The following is a 27,919-nucleotide window of genomic DNA, read 5'->3' as shown; positions in this document are numbered from 1 at the left end:
GTGACCATGAATTTGTTACATTAAATACTCTTTTCCACACATTTTATTCCTTGTCAATATACAAGTGGAATATTTTAACCTAAAGCTTATAGGTTCTTATCTATTTAAAAGACCCACATTCTACTTGACAGAATTTTTCAAGAAAGTTAAGTGGTAGCCTAAAACCCAAAGCTGTTGTGTATTAGTTGGTCATCACATTGCATTAAAGAAATACCTGAGACTGGGTAATTTATAAAGAAAAGAGGCTTACTTGGCTAATGGTTCTGCAGGCTGTTCAGGAAGCATAACACTGGCATCTGCTCAGCTTCTTGGGAGGCCTCAGGAAACTTAACAATCATGGCAGAAGTAAAGTGGAGCAGATGCTTCACATGGGCCAGAGCAGGAGCAAGAGAGGGAGAGGGGAGGTGTCACACACTTTTTTTTTTTAAACTTTTAAGTGCAGGAGTACACGTGCAGGTTTGTTACATAGGTAAACGTGTATCATGGGGGTTTGTTGTACAGATTATTTAATCACCAGGTATTAAGCCTAGTATCCATTAGTTATTGTTTCCTTATCCTCTCCCTCCTCCTACCCTTCACCCTCTGAAAGGCCCCAGTGTGTTATTCCCCTCTAGGTGTCCATGTGTTTTTATCATTTAACTCGCATTTATAAGTGAGAACATGTGGTATTTGGTTGTCGTTTCTTGTGTTAGTTTGCTAAGGATAATGGACTCTAGCTCCATCCATGTCCTTGCAAAGGACATGATCTTGTACTTTTTTATGGCTGCATAGTATTTCATGATATACATGTACCACATTTTCTTTATCCAGTCTATCATTGATGGGCATTTGGGTTGGTTCCAAGTCTTTGCTATTGTCAATAGCACTGTGATGAACATATGTGTGCATCACACACTTTTAAATGACCAGATCTCGTGAGAACTCACTCACCATCACAAGGACAGTACCAAGAGGATGGTGCTAAACCATTCATGAGAAATCCACCCCCGTGATTCAATCACCTCCCACTAGGCCCCACCTCCAACATTGGGGATTACATTTCAATATGAGATTTTGGCAGGGACATACATCCAAATTATGTCATGTTGCAAAATTTACTGTTCGTTGCTCCTTTACTGGAACTGCTGTAATTCACTTTTAAGTATTTATGTCAATATTGCACATTGCAGTTTATAATAGTAAGGAAGCCAAACCTGCATGGGTCATTGCCTCCATTCCCTGTTATGGGTTTTTCCCATATATAAGCATTTGATGAGAAGGCTTGGGCTTGAGTTTCTGAAAAATGGGAATTACCAAGGTTGTTTGGTACAATTAGGTAACAGTAAAGAACAGCATTGTGTGGGCTGTTCTAAAGCTCACATTGCCACTAGGAGCTCACTTGGGACCAGATGATAAAATGTATTTTTTATTTACAAATCTATCGAGAGGTTTAATTCAGTCTGTCAATTTAGGACTTGGATCTATGATCATTCCTCATGTGATAAAACTTAACTGTTTTTCCTTTTAATATCTGGACTTGGAAAGCACATAAACTTTCACTTCTAATTTTGCAAACCTTGCGGTAAGTGAGCCTTGTAGCCACACTTAGCTACACAAGAAAAAATACCCTCTGCCAGTCCCTACTTTATTTTATTTTTATTTATTTATTTTTTTCGAGACAGGGTCTTGCCCTGTCATCCAGGCTGGAGTGCAGTGGCATGATTGCAGCTCACTGCAGCTTCAAATTCCTGGGCTCAAGAGGTCTTCTAGCCTTTGCCTCCCTAGTAGCTGGGACTACAGGCCTGTACCACCATGTCCAGTCCAGTCCTCCTCTTTCAATGTGCTATTCACTATTGGCTAGCTCATGTTAAACAATTTAGTCAATGCACCTTTATACAACTACACTGTGGTTACGGTGTTATTCTGTTTGCTAGTTTATCTTGCATCTAGAACCCAGTTTGGTCTTTCTCACTGATATCCTATGGCCCATCTAGGAAATTGAAAAGGCCTGGAAGATGGTGGACTCAGCCTATGACAAAGAGCAGAAGGCCAAGGAGACGATTCTTGCTCTGAAAGAGGAAATAGTGAACCTGACCAAACTAGTTGAGCAAGGGTCTGGACTGTCAATGGACCAGGATAGCAAGTAGGTAGCCTTGTTGATGTATGTTGAACTTGCTTTTGCAGAGGCCTCCTTCAATAGACAGCCTGGGGCTTGCCAGTGTCTTCTTGAACATTCTCTGTGATACAAAACTCTTCTTTATTGGGTTCTCAGAGATTGTTTTCTGTCTATTGCATTTTAAGTAATGCTCTTTTCTCCACACCTAAGAACTTCTAATTCGTGGTTATCTTAAACTTCTGACTCCATAGGAATTCAGTAGTATAGTTTCAAAATGAGTAAGATGTTAGGTTTATTTATTTCTCTCCAATTTGTGTAGAATATAAATGACTGATTTTCTGCCCAGAGTCCCAGCTTCTCCCACCTACTCCCCATGATCAATCTCATCACCATCCATCCCACCCTTCAGTTTCTAGGCCAGAAAACAGAGCTGCTCTTCCCTCCTGCTGCTCCTCCATCTCTTAAAGCCACTGTCTTGTTGACTTGGTCTTCTAAGCACGGCCTTTCACTCCTTCTGGTCACCAGTGCTACTGCCTTGGTTCAGGCCTCCTATTCTCTGCCACATTTGGCAGTAGCCTCGTAAGTGGTCTCCCTGACTGCAGAAGACATGTCCTTCTTTATTCCATCATTGCTACCAAATCTAGGCTCCTGAAACACATGTGCACCTATCCCCAGCATAAACACTTTCAATAGCTACCCATACCCAAAGGATAAAGCCCAGACTCTTGAATGTGTCATCCAGAGCCCTTTGAGAATCTGCCCCAATCAGCCTCTCTAGCCTCGTGCCAGCCCATCAAGTTGCTCACACCTCCACGCCTTTGTACATGCTGCTTTCCATGCTCAGAATGCCTTTTCTTCCATTCTCCCCATGGTCACCTTTTATGCCTCCTTTAAGACCCATCTCAAACACTGTCTTAACTTCATCACCATCAGCATCACTCTTCCAACATCCTCTCCACATCCAGACTCCAATGACCACACAGAAAGTCACTATGTTTTCTGTTTCCATAAGACCCAACATTTACCTCCAGTATGGCACTGATCAGATTGTACTGAAAATTATTTGTTGATGTGCTTCTCTACCCAGTAGGCTGTGAACTCCCTGAAGGAAGACACCTTTATATCCCCTCCAGGAGCCCAGCACTGTATGGGGCATGCAAAACATGGCATCAATGAATGAATCAAGAATGAACATACACTTCCTTGGGCAACCAAGGAAATTAACCAGATCTGATGTTGCTATTTCAGTTTCTTATGCTTTTTTGATGCGTTGATCCAACATTGACAGATAGTTCTAAGTACAGGTGTTGGGACAGGGAATAGGAAATAAAAACAGAAAATATGATGCCTGTAGTGTGGGCTTTATCTTTTTGTTAAGGAAGTCAAGCATATTCAGAGCAACTACTGAAGAGGAATGCGAGGGAACTGATTCAGATACAAGGCATTTTAAAGAAGCATTAGAAGAGGGTGAGGAGGAGAACTGAAGAAAGAATCCAGCCCATAATTTTATCTTTAACAGTGTGCCCAGGCGTAACTGTCTGTCTTCATAGTAACCTTAGAATTTGAGGTTTTATTTCTGGAGTAGAATTTGAGTGCAGGTTTAAAGTTTCCTTATTAAACATTTGTTACATCAGAGGTGTTGGTAAATACATTTTGTCAAATTACTGTGTTTTGAGCAGTCATTTGATGACTGTCAGCTGCAAGAGTCTGCAGTGCAAGTTCTCCTCTGCCTTCTCAGCTCCAAGAACTGCCTTGTTCTACATTCATTCTGCTGCAGAGGTCGTATCAGACACTGAGCTTCCACTTGCAAAGTGCTAATTCTGCAGAAAGTCATGCCAAATCATATGGAATGGCTTTTGAAATTTGGAGGTAACTGGTTTACAATTCAAATCAATGAATATTATCACATAACCTCCAAAAATGGACATCATGAATGATTTTCCCAATTTTGTTCTTCGTAACATTTTATCTGGGCTGCATTCATTTGGGAGAAACTAATCTCTTTGGGTAAATGGATAGAAAACTAGCAAAGCATATTATTTGGTTCTGTTTATGTTTTATTCTAGAGTTTATAGCTGTGATCATAGCCCTCCAGTGGATATATTAAACAAATAATTTCCTAAATTGACATCTGCTTAGGATTAATTACCAGAGTTCACAATAGCAACATAGTCTTATTGTAACAAATTCAAGTAATACAGAGGTGTGGAAAGTATCAACCTCCACAACCTTCCACACTAAATTTTTCAGAGATAATCAGTGATATGTTTTTCTGGGCTTCTGTAAAAATGTCTGTAAAACACACACACACACACACACACACACTCTCATGCATGAATAGACATTGTATTTTCTTTTTTTTTTTTTTTTTTTTTTTGAGGCGGAGTCTCGCTCTGTCGCCCGGACTGGAGTGCAGTGGCCAGATCTCAGCTCACTGCAAGCTCCACCTTCTGGGTTTACGCCATTCTCCTGCCTCAGCCTCCCGAGTAGCTGGGACTACAGGCGCCCGCCACCTCGCCCGGCTAGTTTTTGTATTTTTAGTAGAGACGGGGTTTCACCATAGTAGCCAGGATGGTCTCGATCTCCTGACCTCGTGATCCGCCCGTCTCGGCCTCCCAAAGTGCTGGGATTACAGGCTTGAGCCACCGCACCCGGCCTGTATTTTCTTAAAGATAAAAAAATAAATTATACTATGCATGTTATCTTTAGTACTTCTTTCCAGTTAACATCTCACAATCTGATCCCATATCACGGCATAAAGATCTTTCTCTTTAATGCCTGAATAGTGTTAATCATTGACCTGACATCTTTCTCATGAAAATGAGCTCAGAGAATGATATGAAGGACCCCTGAGCAGATGGCCATTTAGTCTGACTCCTATGTTCTTCCTATTTAGCATCCGAGATTTACTGAAGTTCAAAGAAGAAGTGACAAAGGAGAGAGACCAGCTCTTATCAGAAGTGGTAAAATTACGAGAATCGCTAGCTCAGACCACTGAACAGCAGCAGGAAACAGAGCGATCCAAAGAGGAGGCTGAACACACCATCAGTCAGGTCTGCCATGGAGGGCAAGAAGAAGGAAGATTTCCTTCCAGAGGATGTTTGTCCTTCCACAGTCTCTATTCCCTTCTTGTTCCTTTCTCAAATTTACCCCCTTGTGCCCAAGTGAAGCATCCTCAGTTCTGCTTATCTCTTTAGTTTGTTCTCTGGAGAGGAGCTTTACTTGAATTGAGCGACTTGATTTGTTCTTTCTCTGCATGCTCTGTCTGAGAAGTCACTGAGGCAGGCACTCCCTACTTACAATTCTGGCTCAAAAAGATGATCTCCATAAAGGCCAGGGGGCCCAGCATCTGGGGATGGTGGGAGTCGTTTCTTTGGCCCTTCTTATTTATTTATTTATTTTTTATTAGAAAGCCATTTAGTGGACTCCTTCTGAACACTTTTATATAAAGCCTGAAGTCAAATAGATCATATACAATATGCAGTCCCCAAGAGAAAAACGTGAGACTTCTTTGAACATGAGATAAGAAAAGTGCTTTTCATAGAATTTGGACATCAAGATAAACGTATAGTGCTCTCTTTAGCAATATCCAGGGTCATGTAAAACACAATTTTATAGTTAGGGTAGCTAGTCCCATTTTATTTAGTCCCTATTGATAGAGAATCGGATGAATTCTTTCCATGTTTAATGCCCCTAGAACTCTGAGCTTCCATATGTATTTGATTTTGTACCATACTTTGTGGATTTGTTGCCCACCATCAGAGTAGTCATTTGGTTTCAAGGCCCCGAGAAACAGTATAGAATATTCCTGAAAAGTTTGAACACTGGGGCTCAAGGATGTCTGCCCTATAGGGGAAATGCTACTACAAAGTGACTGCCCTGACAATCACAGACCTGAGAGAGCGGGGTGGGGCTTGACTGGCTGAGGCCTGCCATGGTCAGGGTTCATCTCTTTCTCTCTTGTCCTTCGCGCACCCTCTAGTTCCAACAAGAAATCCAGCAACGTCAGAACGAAGCTTCCCGGGAGTTCCGGAAGAAGGAAAAACTAGAGAAAGAGCTCAAGCAGATTCAGACAGACATGGACAGCAGGCAGACAGAAATAAAAGCCCTGCAGCAGTATGTGCAGAAGAGCAAGGAGGAGCTTCAGAAGCTGGAGCAGCAGCTGAAGGAGCAGAAGGTGAGTTGGGTGTGGGCCTTTGCTAAAAAAACAAGAAAAACCCAGAATGGCACCTTTGTTCACACCCATTTGTGCATTTTGAATTCTCTTGGAAAGCAGCAAATTCCCTTCACTACTCGTGGTGATGATGTAAAACTTAGCATTGCAATTTGGTCTTTGAATGGCTCTTATGAGGTAGTTATGCCCCCCTTTTAAAATTTTCCAGCTCTAACAGGTTAATAAGTTTCCTTTTAACCTTTTATTGATCTGTACTACACATATAGAAAAGTGTATATGTCACAAGTCAGCTTGATGAATTTTAACCACTCAACCGCATCTTGGTCACCTGCTCCCAGCCGGAGATACAGAACATTCCAGCACCCCCAGAAGCCCCTTTGTGCTCCCTCTTAGTCATTCTCCCCCTAAAGTACCACCTCTATCCTGAATTCTAAGCAGAGTTTGGTTTTGCCTGTCTTCATACTTTACAGAAATAAAATATTACAGGATATATTCTTTGTGTCTAACTTCTGTTATATTCTGTTTGTGAGATTCATTCATGTTGTTGCCATGTAGTTATAGACTTGTGACACCCAATATGGTAACCCTTAGCAACAAGTGGCTATTTAAATTCAACTTTATTAAAATGAAATTAAATTAAAAATTCATTTCCTTGGTTATACCAGCATCATTTCAAGTACTCAGTAGCCACAGGTGGCTAGTCAATGCCATATTAGCACAGACAGAGAACATTTACATCACTGCAGAAAGCTCTACTGGACAGAGCTCAGTAGACCATAAGCTCTCGTTGCTGTACAGTATTCCATTGGGTGAGTATAACAATTTATTTTTAACAGTTTTATTTTTATTTTTATTATTATTTTCTTTTGAGATGGAGTCTCTCTGTCACCCAGGCTGGAGTATAGTGGCATGATCTCAGCTCACTGTAACCTCCACCTCCTGGGTTGAAGTGATTCTCCTGCCTCAGTCTCCTGAGTAGCTGGAGTCCGCCACAATGCCTGGCTAATTTTTATATCTTTAGTAGAGACAGGGTGTCACCATGTTGGCCAGGCTGGTCTCGAGCTCCTGACCTCAAGTAATCCAACTGTCTCAACCTCCCAAGGTGCTGGGATTATAGGCATGAGCCACCGCGCCCGGCCAACAGGTTTATTTTTAAGTTATTTTCAAGTTTAGCAAACTATGGTCAGTCTTTATTTATTTTTACTATGGGACTGTTTTTAACACTTTCTCTATTATAGCAGTTTAAGGTGACACAAGTATTGGTAATTGTATTATGTTTTCTCTCATTTCTTAAAGAAGCAATTCATTTAATTGAAAAGTCTTTTCTTAAATATGTTTTTCCTCAGGAAGCTTGTTTCCAAAGACTTGTCAAGCCGTATAGCAGTTTTATACTCAAAAATAGATACAAGTATACCTTTTTTTGTCCATTGCTCTATTAATTTTATGTAAAGCCAGAAGTCAAATAGATAATTCACAATGTGCAGCCTCCAGCAGAAAAACATGAGACTTCTTTGAGCATGAAACATAAGAGAGAGGCTTTTGGACATCAGGATAAAAACTATCCTCCTATGAAACACAATTCATTTTTAGCATAGCCGGTTACATTTTATTTAGTCCCTATTGATGGAGAATTGGTTGGATTCTTTTCACTGTTAATTTTTGTGTGCATGGGAGTTATATTTTGCAGACATTACTTAAGCTGTCTTTCTATTTTTATCCTGCAATTCATTTGCTATCCCTCCACCTCCCAATAGAAATGAGCCCCCAAGATATAATCCTTTGTTTTTATAAAACCATATCTGCTCAGGATAGTCAAGGCAGAGAAGAGGAAAATCTGGCTGACACTGAACTCAAGCAGACATAAATCACTCCGCTGCTGTTCCATGGTTTTGACTTAAGTTAGATTAAAAGAAAATTGTCTCTGTGTTGGTGTTAGTGAACAGTTCTGTTGATGAAAATGTTGCAGGCATTTTAATGCAGGATTTGCTTCTGAAGATGTAGCTTCCAAGCCCCACAGCTTATAAAATCCGTTTGAATCTCTAGCTCATTTGCAATGATTATAGCAATTGTTGCGTATGCAAAGCCTGCCAAATGGCAAACAGGCATTAAAATATTTATCCACCACCTGTGAACAAGACTTCCCAAGGCTCTCAGAAAAAAAATTATGCTCACTGTGTTATTCATTAGAAGGCATCATTTTCCTCAACCGTTTAACATTCATCATATTTGAGTGCGTTAGTGCTTTCATCGGGGATAAAGAACAATTTCTACAAAGACAAAAACTCAGGGTTGCTGTTATCTTCCCAGGAGGTTTGTGGGGCCCCCTGTGTGTATATACAAGTATTGTAATCAGATTAAAAAGCATTAACCAGCTCATTCCATCCCTTTCAGATATTGAATGAGAGAGCTGCAAAGGAACTCGAGCAATTTCAGATGAGAAATGCTAAACTTCAGCAAGAGAATGAGCAGCACAGTTTGGTTTGTGAGCAGCTATCCCAGGAAAACCAACAGAAGGCGTTGGAGCTCAAAGTAAACACCAAGTCACATGTCTGTTCCCTAGCTCTTCCTTCCTCATTCCCTATTAACACAGGTTTGCCTTGGCAATTGGAGCCCTCGGTTGGATAACCTGTGTTGGCTCTACTGAGTGCCTTGACACATCAGAGGCAGGTGCAAGCCTATAGTGATTGCTTTATGCCCAAAAGCAGAGTTTGATGGCTTCCATTCTTATAAAATTGCAAACCTGATTATTGATCATATCGTTATGCAAATAGTTTCCAAAGTGAGCTCAGATGTCTATCTCTGTAACTAGCCTTGCAAGAAACCAGTTGCTCAAAGCAAGAAATCCATTCATACATGTGAACAGCAAAAAAATTCAGATTATAGTTTACTACTTGTTGGAGAAGGTGGGATGGAATGGTTGAGGGAGAGACTGATACTACCTAGTATTTACTTACAGGATTGTGGAATCATGATTTCCACTTCTGTCCAAGGTATACTTTGAGACAGATTTCCTGTTCTTCTCCTTGCTATCATTGAAGAGTGCTGGCAAATTAAGTTTAGATAACAATTTATACTCTGATATATATTGTACACCTACCTGCTTAACAGAGCAGCTTTATGTTTGTCACTTTAATTCTGAAAAAATCTATATTCCCCACTCTGGTTATGTTAGAATACTGGATGTAAAAAGAGCGGTCTAGCAAGAACCAACCCAAATGTCCATCAGTGAGAGACTGGATTAAGAAAATGTGGCACATATACACCATGGAATACTATGCAGCCATAAAAAGGATGAGTTCATGTCCTTTGTAGGGACATAGGTGAAGCTGGAAAGCATCATTCTTAGCAAACTATCACAAGGACAGAAAATAAAACACCACATGTTCTCACTCATAGGTGGGAATTGAACAACGAGAACACTTGGACATAGGATGGGGAACATCACACACTGGGGCCTGCCGTAGGGCGGGGAGAGGGGGAAGGAATAGCATTAGGAGATATACCTAATGTAAATGACGAGTTAATGGGTGCAGCACACCAACATGACACATGTATACACACGTAACAAACCTGCATGTTGTGCACATGTACCCGATAACTTAAAGTGTATGTGTGTGTGTGTGTGTATATATGAATAATACATAGATTTGGGCTGAGAACCATAACATTTTTGTATCACAATCTCTTTTGAGAAGCTGATGGTAATACACACATGCACACACTTATTTGCATATCTTACATCTTGTGTTGCATGCATCCCCAAAATAGGAGAGGTTTCCAGGATTTTTCTGAAGTCTAACTGTGGGGTCTGGATTAACCACTGAATTAGAACATCTTAGAACTGGAAGAGGCCTTAACATAAACTAATTTGAACCCTATAGGGTCTGAGGGTCTGACGCTGAAAAACTTTTAAAACAGCCCAGAATGGGTAGACTTGAAACCATTCTTTATGAGAATGCAATAAGTTAAAGCAGAGATGAGATGACTACTTAAATCAAAATAATATATTAGCCCCTAAGGTAAAATTAAAGGAAGAAGACTCATGCCATTAATTCTTTCCCTTGATAGCATGAGTGGGGCATTTTGAAAGATGGACTATTTCTGTTATTACATCATGAGCCTAATGGGATTCAGCCTCTAGCAATAATCTGAGGATAACATGAACAGCTAATTTTAGTCTCTTCATTGTTATGAGCAGAGATAATTGCTAACCTTTGTTTGCAAAAGAATCCCAGCTGCTTTTCCAGTCACTTCTAATGGCAAAATTTTTTTTTTTTTTTTTTTTTTTTTTTGAGGCGGAGTCTCGCTCTGCCGCCCGGGCTGGAGTGCAGTGACGCAATCTCGGCTCACTGCAAGCTCCGCCTCCCGGGTTCACGCCATTGCCATTCTCCTGCCTCAGCCTCCTGCGTAGCTGGGACTACAGGCGCCCGCCGCCGCGCCCGGCTAATTTTTTGTATGTTTAATAGAGACGGGGTTTCACCGTGGTCTCGATCTCCTGACCTTGTGATTCGCCCGCCTCGGCCTCCCAAAGTGCTGGGATTACAGGCGTGAGCCACCGCGCCCGGCCTGCAAAATTTTTAAAAAGTGAATTTAATTAAAATTTCCAAAATCTGGAAAGCTTGAAATCTGTAGGCGAAAATCAGGTGCTTTTCTTTGCTGGGATTATTTTTGGGGGACTGTTTGCCATTTTAGAGACTGCCTAGTCATACTATGAAATATCTGGTCCACTTATCCATATGTATACCTACAGACTAACATACTTTGAGGAAGGAGGACCCCTTCTCTAGTGTATATAATTGACCTACAATGGCCCAGTGAGTCCAAAAGAGTGTTTGAATATTTTATAGCATGTTAATAACCTTCTGAGAGAGATCCCTTCATAAGTCCATGAAAACTGCTAATTAAATACTATATACAAAATTCACATATTTTTGATACATATAACTTAGCATTCTTATTTGATTCTACAATTAGTTGGTGTATTAGTTCATTTTCATGCTGCTGATAAAGACATACCCAAGACTGGGCAATTTACAAAAGAAAGAGATTTAATTGGACTTACAGTTCCACTTGACTGGGGAGGCCTCACAATCATGGTGGAAGGCAAGGAGGAACAAATCACATCTTATGTGGATGGCAGCAGGCAAAGGGAGAGAACTTGTGTAGGGGAACTCCTCTTTTTAAAACCATCAGATCTTGTGAGACTTAGTCACTTAGTCTGTATCATGAGAATAGCATGGGAAAGACCTGACCCCATGATTCAATTACCTCCCATTGGGCTCCTCCCATAACACGTGGGAATTCAAAATGAGATTTGGGTGGGGACACAGCAAAACCATTTCACATGGTGACTTGAAACAAAATTTTTCAGTCTTTTTTTTATTATTTTTAGTTTATAAAAATATAAAACATAACCACATATTTTATTCAGTGAACAGAGTTTTTAAATTTCTCTCAAAACCAAATTGTGTATGCTTGATTTAATCTCACAGAACAACTTTACATTGCCATGGGAAGAATTTCCTTTTATTGGTTCTGAGTTTACCATCATCCAGTTCCTGGCTCTTCATTTACAAAGTGTCTCATTAATTCTTTCTCACTAATTACAGGCCAAAGAGGAAGAAGTCCACCAAATGCGCCTTGACATCGGGAAGCTCAACAAAATCAGAGAACAAATCCATAAGAAACTGCACCACATTGAAGATCAAAAGGCAGAAGTCGAACAGCACAAAGAAACCCTAAAAAATCAGATCGTGGGATTAGAGAGAGGTAAACCATTTTGTGCTTTTATTCATTTAGAAACATTTTATTGGTGACTGATGTTATCTTGTAACCCATGTTTACAAACACAATCCATGCCAAATGAAATCAGTAAAACAACACTCACTCTGGTAAACAGTCAATATGGGGTGGGGTGGGGGGGCATCATTTTGAACACCTTAAACCCTTACCTTAAACAGTTCTTCCACAGTTTCCATTGGCAAAAATGAAAATCCAGCCTGAAGTATTGCTCAGTATTTGTCCATAAAATAAATAGCATCTAAACTCTTATGTCTGAGGTTCACATGACCTGCTTTAGTTCTTCTTTTCCACAGAAGATAGTGGATACATTAGAATGAATGTCCTTCATTAGCAGTATCTGGGACAATATTGCAGTAAGAATCAGCAGAACAAAAATGAATGGCTTCTAACATCTTTTCTCTGTCAGTACTTTGCCATGTGATGAACCCCTGTCTTATTCAGTTATAAGCCACCTGTGAAGGGAAAATCTAAGTGTCACAGGGAGGTACAGAGAAATCAGTAAGGACCCAAACCCTGGAGTCAGAGCTGCCTGGGTTTAGATCCCATCTCCCCACACCTGGTGGTTGGGGGTGAAATAAGTGAACACAGAGCACTTGTGGAACTGAAGTATGTGAGGCAGGAACATCTGTGTCCCGCTGACTTTACCCAGGTGGCTGTCAGTTGTCAATCACTGAATGAGACAACATACATAAAAGCACAAAAGCGTATATTCCTCACTAAAAGTTAGGTACAATCTCAATCTCTGGATAGAATTACTAGAAATATTTGTCACTAGTGAGACTCTGTCTTAAAAAAAAGAATTAAGGCAGGGCACAGTGTCTCATGCCTGTAGTCTTAGCATTTTAGGAGGCTGAGGTGGGTGGATCACCTGAGATCAGGAGTTCAAGATCAGCCTGGCCAACATGGTAAAACCCTGTCTCTACTAAAAATACAAAAATTAGCTGGGCATGGTAGTGGGTGCCTGTAATCCCAGCTACCCGGGAGGCTGAGGCAGGAGAATTGCTTGAACCTGGGAGGCGGAGCTTGCAGTGAGCCGAGATTGTGCCACTGCACTCTAGCCTGGGTGACAGAGTGAGACCCTGTTTCAAAAAAAAAAAAAAAAAAATTTGTCACTTAGGTCTTTGTGGATATTTTTCCTTCTAAGGCATCAAGAAATAATGTTTTATTGAGATGCAGTTGCAGCTTATCTCAACAATTTCTCTGTTCATTCATTCAATAAATCAAACCCAAACTGTGGGTAGGCATTATTCTAGGTGCTGGGTGCATGGAGGACTCTGCCCTCAGGATACCTACAGTCTACTGTGAGTTTTCAATCTAATACTTTCTGTGACAGATATGAAGAAAAACAGAACTATAAGAGCATTTTTTTTGTAACTGGCTATTAAAATACTTTCATATTTAAACCTCGATTTGCTTGCAATAGTTCTAAGCTTTCGAAAAAAAAGTTTTACCCATTTGGCGTTAAGCCCAACTCTTCATCTTTAAATCATGTATACAAAGTTATCATTCTCTCTCTTTTGACTACTTTATAGGTGTCATCAACATTGTTATTTCTTCTTAGGGATCATGTTCTTTTGGTGTGTTCAATCAAAAAGTGGCACTGGGCATAACGGTTAGGAGCATGGGGCTCCCTCCTACATATTAGGATTTTCAACCACAGAAACCAAGAAATAAACTGAAAAACTACCAGAACTAATAAGAGAGGTTAATAGAGTTCAGTAGAGTGGGAGGTTACAAAATAAATAAGTAGATATCAATAGCTTTTTTTCATACCAAAAAAAATCAGAGTATATGATGGAAAAAATTCTCTTCACGATAGCAACTAAAGTAATAAAATATCTGTGAATAAAGTTACCGAGATATCTGCAAGATCTATATATTAAAAAAACCACAAAATTCTATTGAGGAGTGTAAAGGAAGACTTGAAAGATGGAGAGATATATCAAGTTCCTGGATGAGAAAACTCAATAGGATAAAAATATAAATCTGTCCAAGTTAATTTATATATTTAATTTTTCCAAAAAAATTTCAGTGAGTTGGGGCCTGGCACGATGGCTTACACCTATAATCCCAGCACTTTGGGAGGCTGAGATAGAAGGATCGCTTAAGGCTAGGGGTTCAAGGCCAGTCTAGGCAACATATTGAGATACTATCTCTTTAAAAAAAAAAAAAATTGCCAGGTGTGGTAGCATGCTCCTGTGCACCTGTAGTGGCACATGCCTATAGTTCTAGCTACTTGGGAGGCTGAGGCAGGAGGATCACTTGAGTCCAGGAGGTCAATGTTGCGGTGAGCTATGATCACACATACTGCACTCCAGCCTGGGTGAGAGAGTGAGTCTCTTTAAAATTCAGTGAGTTATGTTGTACGGGACTCAAAAATTGATTCTAGAGTGCCTCCAGAAGAATAAATAGAAATGAAAATAGAAATGAAATAGAATAGAATAGAAATGAAATAGAACAGAATAGAAATGAAATAGAATACAAAATAGAAATGAAATCTGGGAAATAAGGGAAGATTTGCCTTCCCAGATGTATAAATGTATTATAAAGCTTCAATAATCAAATTATGTAGCGATGATGTCCAGATAAACAGATCAATGAAAAAGATTGGAAAGGCCAGAAAACACCCAGGATTATCATCTAAGGTAAGGTGTTGTTTCACACCAGTGTGTAGTATGGAGTTTTAAGAAAATAATGGCATGACAATAAGCTTCTGTTTTGGGGGAAAAAGTCAATACCAAATGTTGAACCATAAAGCCAAGATTGAGAGATTAAATGAAATAAAAGTCAAAATTTTGTATATTCTGTATTCTCTATAAATGAAGGCAAATTGACTAAAAGATTGTCAAAGCTCTTTATTATATGTGAAGGGCTTCTTTTAAAAGTCCACAAAAAAGATCGGGAGTGGTGGCTCATGCCTGTAATCCCAGCACTTTACAAGACTTTGGTGGGTGGATTGCTTGAGCCCAGGAGTCTGAGACCAGCCTGGGCAATATGGCAAAACTCCATCTCTACCAGAAAAAAAAAAAAAAGAAAGATAAAAGTTAGTTGGGCATGGTGGCACACGCCTGTATTCCCAACTACTGAGGGGGCTGAGAGGCAGAGGTTGCAGTGAGCTGTAGTTGCACACTCCAGTGTGCACTCCGGCCTGGGTGACAGAGCGAGACCCTGTCTCAGAAAAGAAAAAAATCCAGAAAGGATAAACATATTATGAGACAAATTGGTAAAGGGCAAATTGGGCAATTTGAAAAACAGAAATACAAATAAATGGTCATTAAACATGAAGAAGTAGTAAACTTCACCACTAAGCAAAGAAATGCAAATTAAATACTGACATATTGGTTTTTAAACATCTATCAGACTGTCAAAGATCAAAGAGAATGATGATATCCAGGGGTGGTTTGGGTGTGGATTTAAATTGCTATTAATTTTCTAGAGAGAAATTTGGCAGTAGCAGAGAAATGTCTTTTAAAAATCCCCTTTGATCTAGGACTTCTTCTACAGGAAAAATATGAATAAGAACTTTCACAGGATTGTTGCTTATAACTGCAAAAAAAAAAAGGAAGAAAAAGATAAATTATGTATTTTCACACAGTGAAAAACCATGGAGTTATTAAAAATTCGGATGCTGATGCACATTTATAGTATGGAAAGGCATTTATTCTATGCTTGTTAATTATAAAAGCAAGCTACAAAATAGTATACTGTGTGTACAGTAAGCTTCTGTTTTGGGGGAAAAGCTCAACACCAAATGTTGAAACCACAAAACCAAGATTGAGAGATTAAATGAAATAAAAGGAAAAATTTTCTATATTCTCTAATCTCTATACAGAATATGGAGTGCACTATATATACTTATCATTCCCTTTTGGGGTATATGTGTACTTATAAATATATATATTTATAAATTATAGATATAATATATTTATGTTTATGTACACATGTATATTTACATAATAATAAGCTGGAAAAGAGACATGTTAAAATACTAAGTAGATTCTGGTTGATTTAAATTTTTTCACTTCTGTTTATCTGAATTTCTAATTTCATTCTGTATTTCTATTTACTTGTATAATAAAAAACATTAAAAAGAGCAAGGGGCTGGATGCAGTAGCTCATGCCTGCCTGTAATCCCAGCACTTTGGGAGGTTGAGACAGGCAGATCACCTGAGATTAGGAGTTTGAGACCAGCCTAACCAACATGGTGAAACCCAGTGTTGACGAAAGAATCAAACTCTGTAAAATATTTTAAGAGATTTATTCTGAGCCACATGTGACTGACCATGGCCCGTGACACAGACCTCAGGAGGTCTTGAGAACATGTGCCCAAAGTGGTTGGAGTACAGCTTGGTTTTATATATTTTAGAAAGGCATGAGACATCAATCAAATACATTTAAGAAATACATTGGTTTGGTTCAGAAAGGCGGGACAACTCAAACGGGGGTCGGGGAGTGGGTGGGGGGCTTCCAGGCTACAGGTAAATTTAAACATTTTCTGATTGACAATTGGTTGAATTTATCTGAAGACCTGGGATCAATAGACAGGAAATGCTCAGGCTAAGATAAAGGACTGTGGAGACCAAGTTTTTTTGTGCAGAGGAAGCTCTCAGACAGCAGACTTCAGAGAGAGCAGGTTGTAAAATGTTTCTTATTGGACCTAAAAGTGTGCTTGGCTCTTTGTTGATTATCTCCTGGATCTGGAAAGGAAGGAAGGAAAACAAGGGAAAAGGGGATTCTCTATAGAATGTGGATTTTTCCCACAAGAGACTTTGCAGGGCAGTTTCAAGGTACCGCAAGGAAATATATTTTGGGGTTATATTTCAGTTTTCTTCCTTGTTATTCCACAGTCAGATTGGAAAGTAAGTCACGATATACAGGGTTAAATAGAACCCAGCAGATGAGAATTTATGATTTTAGGGCATGACTCCCCTGACCTCTTAGATAGGAATTTGGGCAAGAGAAAAAAAAAATCAGAGCTTGTCCTCACCTGTCTCTACTAAAAATACAAAAATAATTAGCCGGGCACGGTGGTGCTGCACCTATAGTCCCAGCTACTCCGGAGGCTGAGGCAGGAAAATCCCTTGAACCTGGGAGGTGGAGGTTGCAGAGCTGAGATTGCGCCATTGCCCTCCAGCCTGGGCGAAAGAGCAAAGCTCCATCTCAAAAAAGAAAAAAAAAAAAAAAAGAGCAAGGACATTTTGGCGTTAGAGAAATCTTAGCCCTGTCACCTGTTGGCTTCAGACTTTTTTTTTTTTTTTTTTGAGACGGAGTCTCGCTCTGTCACCCAGGCTGGAGTGCAGTGGCCGGATCTCAGCTCACTGCAAGCTCCGCCTCCCGGGTTCACGCCGTTCTCCTGCCTCAGCCTCCGAGTAGCTGGGACTACTAGCGCCCGCCACCTCGCCCGGCTAGTTTTTTGTATTTTTTAGTAGAGACGGGGTTTCACCGTGTTAGCCAGGATGGTCTCGATCTCCTGACCTCGTGATCCGCCCACCTCGGCATCCCAAAGTGCTGGGATTACAGGCTTGAGCCACCGCGCCCGGCCGGCTTCAGACTTTTGGCAAATGGATTAATCTCTGCAAGCCTCAGTTTCCATCTCTTTAGTGAGAGAGGGAGACCTACCTCACTTGGTTATACCAAAGGTCACATACACTCGGTTAATAGTAGTTTTATAGCTAGAGACGAACATGTAAAGCAGTTTTTGTTTCACTTCAGCTTTTGTAGATTCTCTTAGATCGACTCTACATTTATTATTATTTTTTCTCCCTGGGGGTTTAGAGGTGGAGGCTTCAAAGAAACAAGCAGAACTTGATAGAAAGGCAATGGACGAGCTTCTGAGAGAAAGGGACATACTAAATAAGGTGAGTGTGTTACAGTCACACTGGTAAATAAATGTCTTTCTTCAGCACTGTAATATCTGGCTATACCCAGTTGGATGGGAAAAGAAAACTCCAAGGCAAACAGAAGTGGATTAGAATAAATAATAGTGCTTAATTTTCCTCTAAGCCGCTGCCTACAGCCTACCATTCACTGGCCATGAATTGCAATTGCATTATCACCTGAGAACACAAAAAGACTTTGGGGAATTAGCATATAAGCCAGGAGGAGATTTCAGAGTGGTTTGTGGATTCTTGTTTTCATTGCTGGTGTGCTATCTGGCATCCTAAGCAGTTAATCAACATTTGTGAATTTAATATCTATAATCGACAACTTTTGCTAATCCAAAAATTTTAAGCGAGTGCTAACTGAATTTTAACTCTGAGGTGTTAGGTGTAGGAATGGCAGGTCTAAGCTTTTCTCCATCTTTTCAGGGTTGTTGTAGGTATTGGTTTTTGTCTTCTGTCCTTATCTTGTCAGACCTTCCAGCTCAGTGTGGTCCAAAGCTAAGGGAGGGGTTATGGGAGCTTGAAGGCAGAGATCTGAAGATTCTCCATTAAATGTATGACCCCTCCTTTTTCCCACTTCCTGAAGATTTTTTCCATTGACAGTCACTTTTAGGAGTTTAACTACAGGGATTTAGGGTAAATTTTCCTGCTCAAGGATTTCTTCTAGGGAGGAAGCAGCCACAGGCCAGATGTGGATGGTTGGAGGGTTCGGGGGATGGTGGCAGGTTGCTTCTATAATAGTCATGTGGCTTTCGGCCAAGACAGTTTCAGCTCATCAAAGCAGAAACGGTCTGTATTTGTTCATTCTGACTTTCATTATTTCTTTGGGTTTCCCAGAATCGAACAAATGTTAACAACATACACTATACTTTAGCCTAAAATAGACTATTCAGGGAATCTCAGGAAGTGATAGATCTTCACATGCTAATCGCTTTTAAAGAAAATCACTGAAGTGGTTTTTTTCTTGGACAATCTTGGAAACTGTTTTTTATTTTATACATTTGTACATATAAACAATAATGTTGGATTTAGATTTTTAAATTTATATTCAACACACATTTAATCCATTTGTATTTTATATGTACTAATAAACAACCAATAGGTTTTCTGCCATGCTAAGACATGTAGCACAATAGTAATTTTACATTTATTTGTTGATTTGATTAATGTTCATTCTTCCTTTAGGGCAGGGTATACTTTTGTATTTTTTATTTCCTGGCCTTTGTATTCTTAGTGCCTAGCACAGCACCTGACTCTGCAGATATGCAATGAACTTTAATTGATAATACATTCTTTCCCCATTGACTCAGTTGGAATGCCACCTTCATCCAAAGAATGAGTGACATGGTTTTGACAGGTAGCAACATGAATATATTTTGATTCTTTTAGTGTCATGTGGAAGTGGCTTTATCTTTTATAGAACAAATGTTTAACCTAATACCTGAAAAAAAAGTTGACCTTTTCTGTTTTCTACATTGTCACCCAATCAACATTTAATAGGCATTTTACCTGATTATTGTCCAGCAGTTTTCAGACCTATCTGTTGTTCTGTGTTGGTTAGATTTGAGAAAGAACTCTAAAGTGCCTCATGGAACTCAAGGATACAGCTGGGCCTCAGGAACCCATTGGAAACTGGCCTGGCATTCTTGGGATGAAAGCATTTCTCTCTGCCAGTTGACTTCCTGCTGAGTTTTTGCTCCATTCTTCTTTCAATGAAGACTGTCACTGTCTCTCGCTGTTTTCCAGTCCATATGACAAAAAATGACTGTCACCAATAGCTCTCAAGGTTACATCTTCTACTGAATTGCACAAATCTAAAGGCCCTATTTCAGAAGTCCTGGGGAAGGGTCATTTGATCCATTCAGTTGCGGTTAAAGAGGTGAACCCTTTTGCATGAGCGTGGCTGCCAGATTGCACTACTACTCATTCTGTGTTTCAGGGAAACTTGGACAGCCAACCCAAGATATTTCTTTTTCAGCATCAGAAATCTCCAGTGCAATTTAAAAAAAGAAAAATGTAGGTGCCTGGGTCCTATCCCAGACCAACTGAATCAGAAACTCTGGAGTTGGAACATGAACATCTGCATTTTTTAAAAAACTGGGTTAATTGTTTTTGTTGTGGTTAAATACACACAATACAAAATTTACCATTAGTGACATTTAGTACATTCACAGTGTTGGGCAACTGTCATCACAATCTAGTTCCACAATCTCTTCCCCCCAGAAGATACCCTGCACCTGTTCAGCAGCCAGTGTCTATCCCCCCTCCTCCCACCCCTGGCAACTACGAATCTGCTTTCAGTTTTTATAGATTTGACTGTCCTGGATATTTATACAAACGGGATCATACACTATGTGAACTTCAGTGTCTGGCATGTTTCATTCAGAACAGTGTTTTCAAAGTTCATCCACTGTCGTAGCATGCATCTGTACTTCATTCCTTTTTATGGCTGAAAGCTATTCCACTGTGTGGATATGCTATATTTTGCTTATCTGTTTATCAGTTGATGAACATTTGGGTTGTGTCTATCTTTTGGCTCTTGCGAATTATTTTGCTATGAATACTCATGTACAAGTTTTTGCTTTCATTTGTTTTGAGTATATATTCAGGAGTGAAATTGTTGGCTCACATGTTAATTCTAGGTATCTGCATTTTTATTAAGCTGCTTTTTATCTTCCTTTGTAATCAAAGCTCAAGTTATATGATTAGGTTCAGTTCTAACCTCACAAGAGAAAGGCAAGAGCTAGATTGGAGGTTAAAGGCATGGACTCTGGGGTTAGCCAGCCATGGATTCAAATCTTTGCTCTGCCACTTCCCCATTGTATGAACTTGTAGGCAAGTAGCTTAACTCTTCAGTCTCAGTTTCCTACCTCTAAAATGGGGCAATATGGGGCCCATTTCTTAGGGACGTTGTGGTTGCTTAGTGTATTTATATGTGTGTTTAAAGTGCCTTGTGCAAAATTAGCATAATAAGCTCTTAATAAGCTGTAGGGAACATGATCATTTTTATTCATCCAAAAGACAAGCTATCTAATTATGTTAGATATGAGGCAGAGGGTAAACTTAACCCCAAATCCTCAAACATTATGAGGAATGTGACTGCTTTGTGCCCTTATTTTTAGAACATGCTTAAGGCAGTCAATGCGACCCAGAAGCAGACTGACTTGGTAAAGCTCCATGAACAAGCCAAGAGGAACCTGGAGGAAGAAATCCAGAACTACAAGGATGAGGCTCAGAAGCAGAGAAAGATCATCTTTCATCTGGAAAAGGAGCGTGACCGGTACATCAACCAAGCCAGTGACCTTACGCAAAAGGTAAGCAGCTCAGTGATGTTGTGGGTGGAGCAGAGGCACATTCCTTCCTCCGCATTTCTGATGGTCACAAACTGTTGCAAAGAGAATTTATTCAGATTTCTGCTTTTAATTTGTGTGAAGATTTGGTAAGAATGATGTGGACGAAATATAAGCTGTTTCTGAGCTGATCCTGGGCCACATTGTGAAAAGGACAATGTTTATGCTTGTTGCTCTCTCATTTCTACTTTCCAGGGCCCTCTTCCAACTTCTGGGTTCTCCCTCTTCTCTGTTGCCCTGCTGTGCAGCATCCCTGGGCTGGTACCAGGGCTGCCAGCATCATCATCTCTCAACTCTTCAGTCTCCACACCCACCCACCATCTGGCACTGATTTTGTCTCCTCAGAGAAAGGACTCCAACTTGATGTTAGGAGAAAAGCATCTAATTAAATGACCACAAGTTAAGATGTGAGTGACTACTGCATCTACTAGGTGTGTCACAATTTCAAAGAGCATTTTTTTATTCTCAAACGATTGTGAACTCCTGCAATCCCAGCACTTTGGAAGCTGAGGCAGGATGATTGCTTGAGGCCGGGAGGTCACAAGTAGTCTAGGCAACATGTCAAGACCCTGTTTCTACCAAAATATAATAAATTAAAATAAAAAGGAAAAAAAAAAAACTATTGCGAGCTGGGCGCGATGGCTCACATCGGTAATCCCAGCACTCTGGGAGGCCAAGGGGATGGATAGCTTGAGGCCAGGAGTTTGAGACTAGCCTGGACAGCATGGTGAAACCCTGTCTCTACAAAAAATACAAAAATTAGGCCGGGCGCGGTGGCTCAAGCCTGTAATCCCAGCACTTTGGGAGGCTGAGACGGGCGGATCATGAGGTCAGGAGATCGAGACCATCCTGGCTAACCCGGTGAAACCCCGTCTCTACTAAAAAAAAAAAAAAAATACAAAAAATACAAAAATTAGTCGGGTATGGCAGTGTGCTCCTATGGTCCCAACTACTTGGAGAGCTGAGGTGGGAGGAACACTTGAGCCTGGGAGGTGGAGGCTACAGTGAGCTGTGGTTGTAGCACTGCACTCCAGCCTGGGTGACAGAGTGAGACCCTGTCTCAAAACAAGCGAACAAACAAAAAAAACCACTGGAGGAAATCCACACATTGGGGAGCTGAGTTCTAGATCTCTGCTTCTTATAACCTGCTTAGGAGAGAGAAGGCTCAAGGATATATGTCTCCAAGAATGGCTTCGGAGATTTGGATTTCATTTTAGCCAGCTGTCTTAGTGCATCGCCTGCATGAAGCATGAGTAGTTACAATAGTACTCTCTTTAATGCATTCATAGATAGCATAGAGCAGTGGTCTATGGAGTGGGAGGCTGGGAAATGGAGACAAGTTTTAGTTATGAGGCTGATTAGAAAGTTTGGGAGAAAAGGCTCATTTAATCACCTTTTCCCCGCCTAGCAAGATGTGATCTGTTATGCAAGGTAAGCCCTCTCTTCCATCTCCTCAATGAAATTCAGGTTACATTCTGCAGTGCTTACTAATGCTCTTGCATGCTTAAATTTTTTGTTTTTTTGGAGTGAAATGTCAAAGAAGGTGACAAAGGGACAGCCAATATTTGTATTACAGAAATAAAGAAAGTGGGAAACAAGCTTTACTAATAGGAAATCAGCTTCTTTCCACTTAGACTAAATCTGCCATGCAGACGATTTGGGAAGGGCTGCTGGAGAAGCACAGTGCCTTGGCTTTGTCTAGCTCTGCAGGACAGTGATCCCCAATGGATTCTCACACCCCTAATTGGGAGTCATTGGAGCAGAGCATATTTCTTTTCTGACTTAACCATGTAAGAAGTTCCACTGATTGATTTACTGACTCTGAGGACTTGTCAGTTTAGGCCCTGGTATTCTCGAGCTTGGACTCACACGTTAGCTTCTGTATTCACCAGTTTACTGCACAAATAACCTTCAAACCTTAGTGGTTCACAGCAATAAAGATCTATGTTTTGCTCACATAACTGGCCTTTGCAGGTCAGCTGTATCCCTGTTTTTTGTCCTCTTATTTCCAGGCTGACTCTGTCAGGATGCCCTGGCCTCTGGACAAAGGGAAGGGGTGGAAACAGTGGACCCTCAGGGTGCTTCTGAGCCTCTGCTGACAAGGGAAGGGCACAGATCCCACCCACTCATATTCCACTGGCCAACCAAGTCACGGGGATCCTGGGCCAGGCGTCCTGGGCCGGAGTGTGGTCCTCCTTAGGGAGGGGCCCTGCAGGGTGAGGTAGCAAATGTATTTGAACATATAATGTCATCTGTTGCAGCCTCCAGTTTCTTCTTCCTGATAAGCAATTTCTCTCCATTCCCAGGTGCCATCACACTGCCATCAGAGCTAACTCTTAAAAATTCCAGTGTGATTTTATTATTACTCTGGATATAAACCTCTGTCACCTCTCCCTGGGGCAGGGCTTCCTAACATTTTTCACATCACAGCATATGTAAAAAATTACATGTTGATACAGTTTAGCTCTGTGTCTCCACCCAAATCTCATCTTGAATTGTAATCCCCATGTGTCGAGGGAGGGAGGTAATTGGATCATGGAGGAGTTTTCCCCAAGCTGTGCTCATGATGGTGAGTGAGTTCTCATGTGAACTGTTGGTTTTATAAGTGTTTAGAAGTTCCTCCTTCATTCTTCCTTTTCCTGGTGACTTGTGAAGAAGATGCCTGCTTCCCCTTCCACCATGATTGTAAGTTTCCTGAGGCTTCCCCAGCCAGCGGAACTGAGAGTCAATTAAACCTCTTTTCTTTATGTTTACCCAGTCACAGGGAAGTTCTTTGTAGCAGTTTGAAAATGGACTAATACACATGTCAGTGGCACATGGGAATAAGGAGATGAGGCTATTTGGGGCTGAAGGAACCAATCCAGGGATGCCAGCTGCCCAGGTCCCACCTGGCCATCCTGTGGGTAGAGTAAAATCAGTGTTTTAGCACACATCTGAAACCCATGCAAGGCACAGCAGTTGGGATACTGGATACTCTGCATTAATGGAATAGAGTCCAAGCTCTTTGTTCTCTGTGGAAAGTTCTGTCCTTTCTCTGCATGGCACATTCCTATTCACCCTTCAAGACCTAACTCAAATGCTCAGGTCAAGCTTCCTCTGATTCCTTATGGGCAGAGCTTGTCACTTTGTACTTTATGGATTTGTTAATGTCTCTGGAAAGACGATTATCAATCTATAGTGTAATTATTTATTTGCATATTTGTTTTATCCACTTTATAGTGAGCTTTTGGGGACAAGGACTTTATTTCATTCATTTCTTTATTTCTAGCATCCTGGCACATGAGAGACACCAAAAAAGTATTTGTTAAACAAATGGATAGATGATAAGTGGTAAAAAGAATGCTACCACTGATTTTAATATAGGATTGTATATTTTTCTTGGCTTCCTCGTAAAAGAGAGATTCGGATATCAAGTTTTGTTGTTAACTGTTTTTCACAAGTTCTGATAAGTAACTGCACATAATGTCTTACCTAAATAATTTGAACACAAGTTCTTAAAATAGTACTTATCACTTACAATTTTTCTGTGTCTTGCTTAACCCCTGACAGCATATATCAGTTGCTACGCAACTTGTGCATCTTTGTACTTCTTAAGAATATGTATGTCTCTTTGTCCCCTTCTCATATTTCTTTCTTTCTTTACTGTCCAGCACACACACACACCCTCATTCTCACAAACAAAAGCTCTCTTATGTGCATTCTGTTTGTAGGGTATTGAGAAATAATATCAAAGGCTGGGGAAGATGTCATGAAACTGACATTTTCATCTACTTCTAAAGTGAGTATACATTGTTCCAAGTTTATCTTCCAAGTTTATCTATCTTTTATCCAGAATTTTCCTTTTTAAGAAAAACTGAATCTAATGAAAAATAAGAAATGGAGAGATTTATATGAAAGAATATTTTTTCAAAACATAATTTATAATAATGAGAACTAAGAATCAGCCCCCAAAAAGGTTAAATAAATCATGCTACATTTATTTGACATAGTATTATGTAGCTGTTAAAATCACGTGTTTGCAAATTATTTTTAAAGATGGGAACATGTTTGTAATATGAATCTGAGAAAGATAACGTAAAATTATTTGTAGAGTTTGTCTCCAGTTTTTTCAGTGTGCATACAAAAAGGATTGGAGACATACGTAATTTGGCCCCTCCAATATCACTAAAGAATATTAGAAATTGGGAGGTGGACTGGGACTTGGCATGTCACTGTGTTTCCAGCTGTAGATTTGAAAGTGGATCTGCCACCACCCTAGGGTACTAAGAGTTGGGGAAAGGTAAACCCCTTCACCTTAGTGGCATTGTTCTTAGGTTACGGTAAATCCTGTCTTGCTCAAGAATGAATAAAGAAAAAAGCAGCCTAATGGAGCCTTGGGAAAACATGCTTGAGAACGAGAGAAAGAGAATGGCTTCTAGGATCCCCAGGCTAAAGGTCTGGCTCTGAAAATTCTTCTGTGGCAAGATCTTTAGGTTGAACCCTTTGAAATAGTCTTTTTTTGGTAAATAAGAAACAATTGACTATCAGCAATTTCATAAGGTTCTTAACCTAATAGAAAAAAATGCAGAGAAAAGGTTTGGCTTCCTTCAAAGAGTGTAAATATGTAAAACCTGGTGCCAAGTTTCCACTTGTGGGAGGAACAGTCTTTATTCAGCAAAATACCTTGATATTTGCCTTGGTTTGAAAGGTGAGGCTCCATGAACCAGAGCGAAACACGGTCATCTGAGAAAAGTAACAGGAAGTGGGAAAGGAGGAGTGGGTGGTGAGCAGGAAATGGGGAGAAGATGGGGAAGAATGGGAGAGGAGGACACACAACATCAGCATCAAGGCAGTAGGCTGGGCGCTGCTGGAAGTGAGGAGTTCCCAGAGACAGGAATGATGGAGGAATTGCAGAAAACAGTGATGTCCAATATTTGATTTTAAGTTCCTCAAACCTCTGGTGACAAATCTACTACATCAATCCTACAGTTGTGATTGCACTTTGGGGGCACAGGCGTGGGGTGGTGAGGATGTGAAGTGACACATCCCGGAAAAAGGACAGTATGTGCAATAGACAAGATGTGCCCGAGAATCTAGAAAGCTATGGCAACAGCAAACTGGAGCTACAGCAAGTAGAAGAAATGCAATTCCTCCAAGAATTCTCGGAGATATTAGAGGGTTTGAGGGCTTTCCAGCACACAGAATGGAAAGTCTAGACTTGTTGTTGTTGTGAAGGACAAGGTGACCCCAGTAGGATACAGGACTATCACCTGAGTTATAAATCCAACATGGCGTTACCTCTAGGGAAAACCAAAGATGAAATAAAAAGAAAGAGTTGGACAAAATAAGGATCAATTGTATAAAAACTAAAAAAAAAAAATTGGCAGATTTAAAATCCACACCAAAGTTAGTAAAGAACAGAATTGATGTTGTGGAAAACGGAATCAGGCCAGGTGTGGTGGCTTATGCCTGTAATCTTAGCACTTTGGGAGGCTGAGGCAGGAGGATCCTTTGAGGCCAGGCTGGGCAACATGGGAGAACCGGTCTCTACAAAAATGATCATAGAGAATATAAGAGAGAAGAGGACAGAGAATAGAAACCAGCCTACGGAGAGTTGGTTTCTGATTATGGAAATGAGCCCCTAGTCAAGGATGTAGTGGGAAAATATTTTCTGGAGATGAAGAAAGAATTGCACAGGCTGACCATGTTCCAGGCAAAATCAGTGACAGGAGACTCTCCATAGACTTGCCCAAGAGGAAAGTCCTTTTGTGTGTGTGTGTTTCATCTACAATAATGAAAAGTTCTCTGTGAGAATTTAGGCAAGAGGAAAAAACAGATAGATGCCTAGTTACCCTTTTTTGTTTTATTTTATTTTATTTTATTTTTTTTTTGAGACGGAGTCTTGCTCTGTCGCCCAAGCTGGAGTGCAGTGGCCGGATCTCAGCTCACTGCAAGCTCCGCCTCCCGGGTTCACGCCATTCTCCTGCCTCAGCCTCCCGAGTAGCTGGGACTACAGGCGCCCGCCACCTCGCCCGGCTAGTTTTTTGTACTTTTTAGTAGAGACGGGGTTTCACCATGTTAGCCAGGATGGTCTCGATCTCCTGACCTTGTGATCCGCCCGTCTCGGCCTCCCAAAGTGCTGGGATTACAGGCTTGAGCCGCCGCGCCCGGCCCCCTTTTTTGTTTTAATAGGAAAATGAGTGGAAGGAACCATATTAACATATTAATAGTGGTTATCTTTGGGTGATAAGGATACAAATTGTTTTAATTTGCTCCTTTTTTGCCTTTTTTTTTTTTTTGTATTTTTTAAGCTATTCTAAAATGGATAGGCTGGGCATGGTGGCTCATGCCTGTAATCCCAGCACTTTGGGAGACCAAGGTGGGTGGATCACTTGAGGTCAGGAGTTCAAGTCCAGCCTGGCCAACATGGTGAAACCCCATTTCTATTTCAAATACAAAAATTAGCTGGGTGTAGTGGTGGACACCTGTAATCCCTGCTACTTGGAAGGCTGAGGCAGGAGAATCGCTTGAACCTAGGAAGTGAGGTTGCAGTAAGCTGAGATTGTGCCATTGCACTCCAGCCTGGGTGACAAGAGTGAAACGCCATCTTAAAAAAATAAATAAATAAAAATAAGAA

At 40.5% G+C, this 27,919-nt stretch overlaps 1 protein-coding gene across 2 annotated transcripts in view; it reads left to right on the top strand.

Annotated features, from left to right (window-relative positions):
- Positions 1-27,919, top strand: part of CFAP58 (cilia and flagella associated protein 58) — a 129,164-nt gene that overhangs the window by 11,053 nt on the left and 90,192 nt on the right. For both annotated transcript variants that reach the window (XM_033183506.1, XM_033183515.1), the window contains exons 3-9: positions 1,974-2,122; positions 4,992-5,148; positions 6,078-6,272; positions 8,661-8,798; positions 11,879-12,038; positions 17,847-17,929; positions 21,076-21,267. In XM_033183506.1, coding sequence (XP_033039397.1) covers positions 1,974-2,122; positions 4,992-5,148; positions 6,078-6,272; positions 8,661-8,798; positions 11,879-12,038; positions 17,847-17,929; positions 21,076-21,267 — 1,074 coding nt within the window. The remainder of the gene's footprint in view (positions 1-1,973; positions 2,123-4,991; positions 5,149-6,077; positions 6,273-8,660; positions 8,799-11,878; positions 12,039-17,846; positions 17,930-21,075; positions 21,268-27,919) is intronic.

The sequence above is a fragment of the Trachypithecus francoisi genome, unplaced genomic scaffold (genome assembly GCF_009764315.1).
Source record: "Trachypithecus francoisi isolate TF-2019V2 unplaced genomic scaffold, Tfra_2.0 Contig01579, whole genome shotgun sequence".
Classification (NCBI taxonomy): domain Eukaryota; kingdom Metazoa; phylum Chordata; class Mammalia; order Primates; family Cercopithecidae; genus Trachypithecus; species Trachypithecus francoisi.
The sequence above is the reverse complement of the archived record's forward strand: the minus strand, read 5'-3'. Positions and strand labels throughout refer to the sequence as shown.